At 35.9% G+C, this 10,398-nt stretch overlaps 1 protein-coding gene across 4 annotated transcripts; it reads left to right on the top strand.

Moving 5' to 3' along the window:
• The first annotated feature begins 569 nt into the window (after positions 1-569).
• Positions 570-9,645, top strand: LOC107853036 (aspartic proteinase 36). 4 transcript variants are annotated; one of them, XM_047394647.1, is made up of 12 exons: positions 570-937; positions 1,787-1,907; positions 3,645-4,072; positions 4,179-4,335; positions 5,200-5,282; positions 5,526-5,622; positions 5,767-5,839; positions 5,916-6,134; positions 7,865-7,989; positions 8,690-8,791; positions 8,869-8,966; positions 9,091-9,645. In XM_047394647.1, the coding sequence occupies exons 1-12, from the start codon at positions 714-716 to the stop codon at positions 9,272-9,274; spliced, it is 1,911 nt and encodes a 636-aa protein (XP_047250603.1). In that variant the 5' UTR covers positions 570-713; the 3' UTR covers positions 9,275-9,645. The 4 variants fall into 4 exon arrangements, with proteins under 4 accessions (XP_047250603.1, XP_047250604.1, XP_047250606.1 ...); XM_047394648.1 differs by having other exon boundaries at positions 584-937; positions 3,660-4,072; XM_047394650.1 differs by having other exon boundaries at positions 800-937; positions 1,827-1,907; positions 3,660-4,072.
• The last annotated feature ends 753 nt before the right edge of the window (positions 9,646-10,398 follow it).

Genomic DNA, 10,398 nt, shown 5'->3' with positions numbered 1-10,398 from the left:
GCATGGAGAATGTGGAAAATATTGTTCTAATATTTTCAACGCTATGCTTTATTTATCTTTTATTGAAATATAAGTTTAATAAATTAGATCTCAACAGGTAAGAAGTTAATTTTCACAATACATGAAGAAGATACAGTTTTTATAAATTTATATGATTGTCTTCTAATCTAGAAAATCTGAAAGTACTTAATACAATTTGTTTAGTAATATTCGTTTATAGGAATGATTAACAACTTTAAGGAATTCAATTCATTTAACTATTCACTTATGTCTTTTTCTTTAGATCAAGTTAATTGTCAGATTATTACTTTTAATATTTTTCCACTACTTACCAACATGTTCAACAATCATGAAATTTATGTGCATTAGTCACAAACTTCGAAACAATTTTACTTTATACTTTCTTGTTAATTTATTACTCCTACTATACATATTACTCAAGTACTAATTGTTTTTAATTATTTTTCAATAAATAAGATAATTTATAGTAATAATTAAAAATAATATAGCGTAAATTTATAGTAGTAATTTTATTTATTGCTTAGTAAAAAATTTGATGTTACCAATAAAGAAAAATGATATCCAAAAAAAGTGTAAAGTCAACGTGACACATGATGGACTGCCTTCTTCTCCTTGGCGCCTTTTGCTTAACCTTTAATTCCCTCCATTGACATCACTTGTTTTGGTATAACCCGACCCGATTTTGACCTCTAATGGCATGGCCACTGTTCACCTTTACTCTCACGATCCTCTCTCTGTTCATACACTACGGCGTCGTTTATAGCTCCGTTGACGGAAGCCGTCGTACAACAACCATGTTACTTCCGCTCTTTCCTCCCAAAAACACTTCCCGGCGTGCTGAAATCTCCCGTCGGCAGCTGCTGAATAGCCCTGCCAATGCTCGCATGTCTCTCCATGATGATCTCCTCATCAACGGGTTCGAATTCGCACCTATTCCTTACAATTTCAATTCACATGTCTATTTGCATGTTCATATGGAGTAGGAAAATGTTTTACTATGGGAAGTTATCTATAGGATCGATTGTAGTGGCGGAGCAAGTATTTGCGTCTTCAAAATACGAAGAAGCTAAGGGGTGCAACATCTATTCTATATAAATCAAAAGATAATTCTAATCATGTATAAACCCTCGGCCCAAGGTAGCTCCGCTTATGTAATCACACAAAATGTGTTATCCCATTTTGTTGTTTGTTTTTGTGTTTTTTTCTTTGTTATACTGTTATTTGTCCTGATCCGGGGGTCTATCGGAAACAGCCTCTCTACTTCATCTGAGGTAGTGGTATGGACTGCGTACACTTTACCCTCCCCACACCCTACTACTTCGTGGGAATACACTGGGTATGTTGTTGTTGTAGTGTGAATCTGATAGTGTTTTGATGAAACTTTTGGGTATTAAAGAGTGATAAAGAGTATCCATGTTGCTTGAAGCAAGTGATCTGGAGTACCGGTTAAGAGATACTACTAAAAGAAAATGATAGTGAAAGAAGTCATTTTTCCAAGTTTTAGTGGAAATATATTTCACAAAACACAATTTGATTCTCTACCATGGGAGATATCCTCTTGAAATATGTTCTGTCATACCAAACACACCTCTCTTAAGAGTCCCACATTGGACTTGGGCAATCCTCCCCTAATGAACTAGCTTTTGGGGTTGAATTAGGCCCAAGATTCATTCTTTATAACTTCTAGTTCAGAAAAATTTCTTTTTTTTTTAACTGTAGTATTTTATTTTTTGGTTGAATGGATTCCAAGTAACTTTTGATGCAGATACTATACAACTCATATTTGGATTGGAACACCACCGCAGAAGTTTGCTCTTATTGTTGATACAGGGAGTACTGTTACTTATGTTCCTTGCTCTTCCTGTAAAAAGTGCGGCAACCATCAGGTTGACTTCATCTCTCAACTATCTCTTTGTCATTTTTTCCCTCTTTTCTTTCCTGGATAAATATAAAAAGGTTACAGATTTATCTTAATTTTGTGAATGTTTGTTTTGATAGCTCAATAATTTCATAAACAATGATTAAAAAGAGGCAGATACTGTTATGGTTTTGAGGAAATGAGAAATAGCTTCCAGGGATTTAATCAAGTATCCGATTTAATTTAGTATCTTTCCTGGCTAATAAATTGCTTTTGAGTATCGGAGTTAAACATTTGGTTTATGCTGTAGTGTAAAATGATTGATTCTGGAGAAATCCAATACCTAAGGTATGAGACACTCTCGTTCTCAGGGATAGTATAATCAATTTTAAAGTCATTCAAAATAAACCAATCATAAAAAGAGAAGTATGTCAAATAATGAAAAGAAGAAAGGGTTATTGTTTGCTAGTTTCACCTGTTTTTTTAAAGGGAAATGTCTTGTAAGTGATTATACTTGACATATTTGGAGGGTTATTTTATATCTTGACGTGCACAACTGCTCCCTCGGCAGATACAAAGGTGCCAGTTCTATACAAATGACAACTACTGCTCAATCTAAATGTTACTGGAGGTCGGCTATGTGAAGTCTATTTCAGTCTCTATTGACCTGTTTTATTCCAATATCAAATAATTTGGAGTTCTTTAATATTAGAGGTTCTCTAAATCCTTTTCCTTTAATATCTCTTATGTCCTCTCTTAATACTACCACCACAATTTTTGCGGTTGAGGTCTGAGGCCTTTGGTCATACCTAAAATTTCAGTTACTGTTTTTATAATGCAACTTGACAAAGTCCTTCCATTGGTTATCTTCCTTCACTTTGAGGTTCTATGCTCCCTTCTTATATAGCTTTTCGTAAAAGGCTAATTCATGTTTGCCGGATAGTGTCTACCACAGGAAATGAGTAGAGAAAAAAGTTGATGTCTCAATTTAGTGAGAATCACATTGTAATCCTCCACGGGATGTTCTGTTTCTCTCATTGTACATTAATCAGGTAAAGGATGTCAGTTTCCATAATCTCTTCCTCTTGCTTTCCAAACCAATAGAACAGGTATGTTTCAGTAAGAACAGGAAAAGATAATAGATAGAATTGATGCCCATTCACATGCAACGTAGAATGATCTTTAGTCCCTTCAGGATGCCTTTGCAAGCAAAGTAACCAGCAATTAAACATGTTTCTCTTCTCAAATTATCTCCAGTTAGGATAGTACCTGCCCAGTGGCTTCCCAGCAGAGGTTGCTGTCAGTATAGGCACCTTAGGGCTCCATATTGCCAGCGGTGGGATATCATGTCTCTCTTGAGGAAGCAATTCTAAATGCATTTACTTATAAGGAAAGAGGACATGGACAGGTAAACGAGAACAAATCAATCTAAGTAGGATAAAAATGTAATCAATTTCTACTTATCAAAAATGAAAAACAAATTTTTTAATCAATTTCTATGCTTCTCCTTGTTGATGATCTACGGAATCCCATTATATGGTTTCATGACATTTAAATACGTTTCTTGCTCATTTTTACTTGTAGTTATAAAGGATCCTAATTGGAGACAAATATGAGCACTTGAAGCAACTTTATATGACTATTGGTTTTACTCTGAGCCAGCCTATTAATTTTTGTGAGAAATGCTTAATATAACACTTAGAACTCTATGCCGTTTTGATTTTTTTCTTTTGATCGGTAGTACTATGTATTTTTTCTTACTTAGGATCCTAAGTTTCAGCCGGAAATGTCAAGCTCTTATCAATCTGTGAAATGTGATAAGGCTTGTCCCTGCGACCTTAAAAGGCAGCAATGTATTTATGAAAGACGGTATGCTGAGATGAGTTCAAGTTTTGGGTTGCTTGGAGACGACGTCATATCTTTTGGGAATCTAAGTGAGCTTGGACCACAACGAGCTGTTTTTGGATGTGAAATTGCGGAAACTGGTGATCTTTACAGCCAACGTGCTGATGGAATAATGGGCTTGGGTCGAGGGGATGTCAGTATAGTTGATCAACTTGTTGAAAAACATGTAATCAGTGATTCTTTCTCCTTGTGCTATGGAGGGATGGATTTTGGTGGTGGGGCGATGGTTCTTGGTGGAATAAAACCCCCTGCTCACATGGTCTTTACCAAATCAGATTTTGGTCGCAGGTATGTATTGGAAATAATTTTTTGTATACATAGGAATGTTAGGTCTCCTCCTAACAAATACACTTGATAAATCTTACGCATTTACCCTAGTCTCGGATGGCAACAGCCCATTCTACAATATTGAGCTGAAGGAGATACATGTAGCCGGGAAGCCGCTGAAAATAAATCCTCGGGTTTTTGGTGGAAAACATGGGACTATTCTTGATAGTGGTACAACCTATGCTTACCTTCCAGAAGCAGCATTTATAGCTTTCAAGAGTTCTGTAAGATATTGTTATCTACATATTTGCCAATGTTTCTGTCATTTGTTTGATCCAAATCTGCCTGAAAAAATGAGTAGTGGCGGAAAATCATGCTATTGGTGAGAAGAATGTCCTGAAGAAATTAGATTTAGAAAAGATATTCATTTGAATGTTGTGTTTTTGATTATATAAGTCAATCTATTACTTTTTGTTATTATTCAAAGTTCTGGGACACCACTGATTGGTGACACAAACCACTATGTCCTAGCGTGACAAGGATCAACCTGTAGTTGGAGATTCCTATACATCAGTGGACTGGAACTAAAATCTCTTAGTCAATACTAGTTTGTGAGCCAATGCTTTGTTAGCTGCTACATATTTTTGAAAGAAAAGGAAGAACCCAAATATCTTGTGATCCTGTAACTCCACCGTCTAGTATATTCCTTCTTTCGCCGCCATTTTCTCTGCTGTTAAAGGACATGATTTACATTGCATAGCCACTTATTATAGTTGATTTTCCTGTTTTAAATTTCTGAATTTGGTAATACGACACTTTCAAACCTGTTTTGTAAAGCATTTTTTTTGAGCTGAGGGTCTATCAGACACAGACTCTTTATCCCTCAAAGGTAGGGGTAAGGTCTACGTACACCCCACCCTCCCCAGACACACTTCTGCAAACACACTGGGTATGTTGTTGTTGATGTTAGCAGGTAATATTTTCAATATCGATGTAGTTCATTGCAAGTTTCTAGACATATTTGATGTTCTTTCATTGCTTTTGCTGCATTATATTTAGTGAACGAAAAAGTGGATCATTAGTGGGTTATCTTTAAATGCAACTAAGTCTATTCCTTTCTGGATGAACCTCTTCACTTTTCTTTTCAGGTGATGAAAGAGCTTCATTCTCTAAAACAGATCAAAGGGCCTGATCCTAGTTTTAATGATATTTGCTTTTCAGGGGCTGGAAGGTATTATATGAAGAATTATGAAATTAATGTGGCGTCTTATGATTTTCTCGTTTAAATTTGTTTTCTTCCTATTGTTGGTGTTACCCATATTATTAATATCATATGCGTTCCAGCGATGTGTCACAACTCGCAAAGAACTTTCCGCCTGTTGATATGGTATTCAGGGATGGACATAAACTAATCTTGTTTAAATTTGTTTTCTTCCTATTGCTGGTGTTACCCGTATTATTATATATATTCCAGCGACGTGTCACAACTCGCAAAGAACTTTCCGCATGTTGATATGGTATTCAGCGATGGAAAAAAACTAACTCTTTCTCCTGAAAACTACTTGTTCAAGGTAAGCATCTTATTCTGCTTTAGTACTTTGTTAACTATCTTGCCTGACACTATTTTGAGTCAGATCCACCTGGCTTCTTTTCCTTTTTACTATTTTGTATTGATTATTTTCTCCCTTTTCTATTGTACCTTGTATGCTTTAAAGCACTTCAAAGTACGTGGGGCTTATTGCCTAGGAATTTTCCCGAATGGAAAGAATCCAACTAGTCTTCTTGGAGGTATTTCTCACTACTTGACAAGGTTCATTTTCCTAACTCTACCCTGCTGAAACACGCATGCTTCTAATTGCAACAGGAATCGTTGTTCGCAACACTCTTGTAACTTACGATCGTGAAAATGAAAGAATCGGTTTTTGGAAAACTAATTGTTCTGAGTTATGGGACAGACTGAATTTATCTCCTCCACCTCCGTCTCCATCTACACCAGTGCTTTCAGGCTTGGATAACCGAAACTCCACTGCACATATGTCTCCTTCACCAGCTCCGAGCAAACCTCCTGGGTACAATATACCTGGTATGAAGAGACAGCTTATCTCCACATAGTATTTCTACTTGAAGGTTACTCTATGCATTAGGGTGCTGTCATAACTAGAACTGCTTTTGTTTTAGCATTACTACTAGGAAGTTCTGAATCTGTATTGTTTATTACAATTGTTTTTCTTCAAGAAATAAAACGAAAACATTAGTGGTCAATGAAGTTGGTTCGCAGAACCTAAGGTCTCATGTTCAAATCCCCGCAGAGACAAAAAAGAAAACAGAAGGAGATTCTTCCCATCTGTCCTAGCCTTGGTGGACAGAGTTACCTGATATCTGTTGCTGGTGGTAGGTATCCTGTGGATTTAGTCTGTGTGTGAAAGGTGGGCTGGACACCACCGTTATATATAAACAGAAATAAAATAGATTAACACAGTCGTGTCCTTTTCATTTTCAATCTTTTGAAAGTGAGGATCAAGTTTAGATTTGCATCTTTCTGATGTTTTAATGTACTGCCTTTGATTAAATCACTTTTCGACTATCGAAATTCTGCCTCGTACACTTTGGTCCAGGAATGCTGCTGTCTTTATAATCCCATTCAAGCTGATATTTGAACTTCCACTCTGGTAGTAAAATCATCTTGTTTCCCTGGCATGCCAAACATCCTAAGAATTTCCCTAAGAAGCAACCGCCTTTTTAAAATTGTTCTGATGTCATGACATTCTCAACCTTCTTTTAGTTGGAGAGAGATTTATTAAACTGGAAATCTCTAATAACAACTTCAAGGAACACTGAAAACTCTTAGTCCCCTTTTATCCCCATTCCACTTTTTGTCCAACTCTCCGACTTTGACCTCAGATTTTAATTTGTCGAGATTGCAGATCACAACTCGTGATTGGTTAGTGACAATTTCCAAAGCAGTGCGTTCGTCTTTTTGATATACTTAATATTTTAGTGGACAACAGTACTTTACTACATAAATGGTCATTTTGAAATTTGCTATACTTAAAGATGAGCCTTGAAATAAGAATATGTAGTGGGTTAGCTAGTTTTGTTTATTATTGGATTTCTGTAAAGATCAATAAATTGAAGGTTAATGTGTAAAGTTGAATAGTTGAGGGACCTAAAGAACAAATATGGTATAATCAAGGGACCAAAAGGGCATTCCTACTAATGACAACAACCGATACCAATTGAACATGCATTGACCATATGCCGGCTGTCTGACATTCGCTCCACTAAGTTATAGTAATCAATATGCAAATTTCTCGTGAATTTTGTGACAGGACTACCTTGAACGATGACAAGCATGAGAATTTTGTGGTAACTTCCTTAAGGGAAGGAAAAATTCATTCATATTTGCTGTTTTCACTGTTGAAACATAGACATGTTTGTATCTTATTTCAATTTGATGCTATGTTGCTCGGACTCTTCAAAATGTCGACGGGTGCGTGTCGGATTCTCCAAAAGTAGTGTATTTTTAAGAATCCGATGCAGGAGCGGCATTGTTTTTGAAGAGTCTGGCAATATAGATTTGATGTACCTCTTCTATGTTTAGATAATCTCGAATGAGTTGACTTTAGCTGCTGAAAAAGTTCTCAAGATATCATTTAGTTTAGCTAGTGTTAGACACTTTTTCGTTCTTTCATTAATCTGTTTACACACACTTAAGCAAGGTTCTGGTGCAGATATGATGGCTACTGAAGTTGGATAACTCCATTACAAATACTTATCATTGTTATCAAATTCATCTTTGATTTCAACTTGCAGGGGAAGTGAAAATTGGGATCGTTACATTTTACTTGTTACTAAGTGTCAACTACTTGGAGTTGAAGACACGCATTCCAGAACTTGCCCATCTCATTGCCCAAGAGTTGGATGTTAATGTTTCACAGGTAGTTAGGTTTTATTGTGATAATTTTCGCAGATCCTCTTTTGATAAGTAACACCTTTATTAAATCAAAACAGCATTGAGGAACTGCATATATTTTGGAATAAACAGAATATGTCTGATATCTATTCTCTCTAAGGGATTCTAGGATGCCCTGCCAGTAGTAGTCAAAATTAGACTGAGAAGCTTGTAATTAAAAGTTTGTGGTGGTGATGGTTTGAATAGGTAAATTCTCTTCCAGTTGAGTGTTAGGAAACAAGTTTTGACAACCTACATAATAGCACAGAAAATGGCTATGCAGACCTAGCAGTTGTGAAGTTAGTTTTAAGACCTTCTGATTAGTATGGTATAGCTTGGTTTAGAAAAACTTCAAAACGCGAGCTTCAGAAACCTTACCTTCTCTTGTAGCAATGCAATTTAAGTATGAATATCTGATTTTGTTTATGTTATTCAACTGGTCTTGAGTTTTAACACTGTTACACGTGATATGGCAATTATCTGTGCCTCAACCTCGAGCAATGTTGGGGAATCTATTCGAATTCTCTGTAACCATCAGATAGAAGATTCATCAAGGATTAACTATTTCTATGATGATCCTTAACCCATGGCAACGCAACGCAACTGTTTTATCCAGACTGTACTGACAATGCTTTCAAGTAGGTTGAGTTAACTTTCTTACACAGATGATGTCACTTACCTTGCAGGTTCGCATAATGAACTTTTCAATGAAGGGAAATGATTCTCTCACTAAATGGGCCGTCTTTCCAGCAGGATCTACAGACTATATGCGAAATGCTACTGCAATGGTGATTAGTGTTCTAGAATATGTATTGCTATCCTTTGTGTTGAAGAATGTGCATTTATTCATGCTATCTGTATGCAGGAAATAATAGGCAGGTTGGCTGAACATCATCCTCTTCTACAGGACTCCTTTGGACGTTATAAATTGTTCAACTGGGGCATTGAACCTCCAACAGAAAGGTATGCAAGCAATTACTCTTGCTCACTATTCATTTTCCCTGATAGTTTCATCTCTTTTGTGGCCTTGCATGCTGCGTTAGTATGATATCACATCCTTGATTAGACACAATTTTAATGTATTTAGGAAGCATTGGCCGCGAAATTACTTGGTTCTAGTGGTGCCATTTTTAGTTGTTTTCATAGTTGGAGTATCAGCTCCTGTTGGATGGTTAATTTGGAGGCGAAGGCTAGAACAGGCTCTTCCTTATGAACCAGTTGGAAGTGTTGAAACTGTTGCTCATGAGCAAGAACTGCAGCCGCTAAAATGAAAGGAATTATTTGGCCTCAGATGGTTCTGTAAAAAGAAATTTTTGAAGTGGTAGCGTTGATCTCTTATAGAGAGCAGATCCATGATTTGAATTTTATGGGTTATAAGTTCGGATTTACTGGGTTTGAAATCTATTATTTGTAATTATTTGGCAAAAACTTTAGCCACAATTACTGAGTTTAGATGAGCCTATTAACATATGCACTCAAATAAAACAAGACAGAGAGAATAGGAAGTCGCACAAATTAAAGTTGTTGGAGTGAAACCACATTAGTAACTCGCAATATATATAGCAGTTTGTCTTTCTGTCTGTCGACACAAAGGGGGCGGAAACCCTCACTACTCTTGCAAAAAAAAGATTTTTTGCAATCATTGTCTGAATTGCATGGTTTGAAGCACGTTATACCAAATACTTCTGGAAGCAATTTCATCTCTATCACTGCATCATTCATCTGCATGTCTCGCAAAGCCTTCGTAGTAACTGCAGCATATTATACCACAACAATATTATTATATTAATAGCTTGCTTGTGCTAGGTATTACTCTCAAATTATTAGTATTAATTATAACAACACATTAAAATTAACTAACTAATCACGTAGTTGCAACAACAACAACAATCAAGAAAAACACAAATTTCACTTGTGGAGCCATTAATCGATCAGTGATTGATCGACACTCTTTTAACTTTAGCGAGAAGATCAAAGATGGACGAATGTATTTATGGTGATGTTATAATAATCTCTTGATTACAATACCTAGTCGTATTTATACACACAGAATGCATAATACATTAATTTCTTTATTAAATAAAAAATACCAGAAACAAAAGCATGGAACTTATAATAATGCACGATTAAATAGACATGGTCTTAACCATTATATTTAATTATCAGTAATTGTCATAGCTAGGTTGGTTTTTAGCTGGAACTGGATTTATATTTACATATTGGTGTTGGCTGCCGCATTTGGCGCATAATGTGGAGTACTAGTCCACATTCGTTTTATTTTAAAATCTTTCAGCTCATTCAACAACGTAACTCTTTAATAATATGCTAGTATATTTGAATCTTGGATGCATCCTTTTCTTCTCAAAAAATGAGAAAAAGAAGTATGAAAGTACTT

Source organism: Capsicum annuum, chromosome 8, assembly GCF_002878395.1.
Source record: "Capsicum annuum cultivar UCD-10X-F1 chromosome 8, UCD10Xv1.1, whole genome shotgun sequence".
In the NCBI taxonomy this organism is placed as follows: Eukaryota; Viridiplantae; Streptophyta; class Magnoliopsida; order Solanales; family Solanaceae; genus Capsicum; species Capsicum annuum.
The sequence above is the reverse complement of the archived record's forward strand: the minus strand, read 5'-3'. Positions and strand labels throughout refer to the sequence as shown.

Excerpts from the sequence above, each read along its gene's own strand:
- LOC107853036 (XM_047394647.1), top strand. The coding sequence starts at position 714 with ATGGCATGGCCACTGTTCACCTTTACTCTCACGATCCTCTCTCTGTTC. Across the intron at positions 8,792-8,868 it reads TGCGAAATGCTACTGCAATG|GAAATAATAGGCAGGTTGGC; the intron begins GTGATTAGTGTT and ends ATCTGTATGCAG. Across the intron at positions 8,967-9,090 it reads ATTGAACCTCCAACAGAAAG|GAAGCATTGGCCGCGAAATT; the intron begins GTATGCAAGCAA and ends TAATGTATTTAG.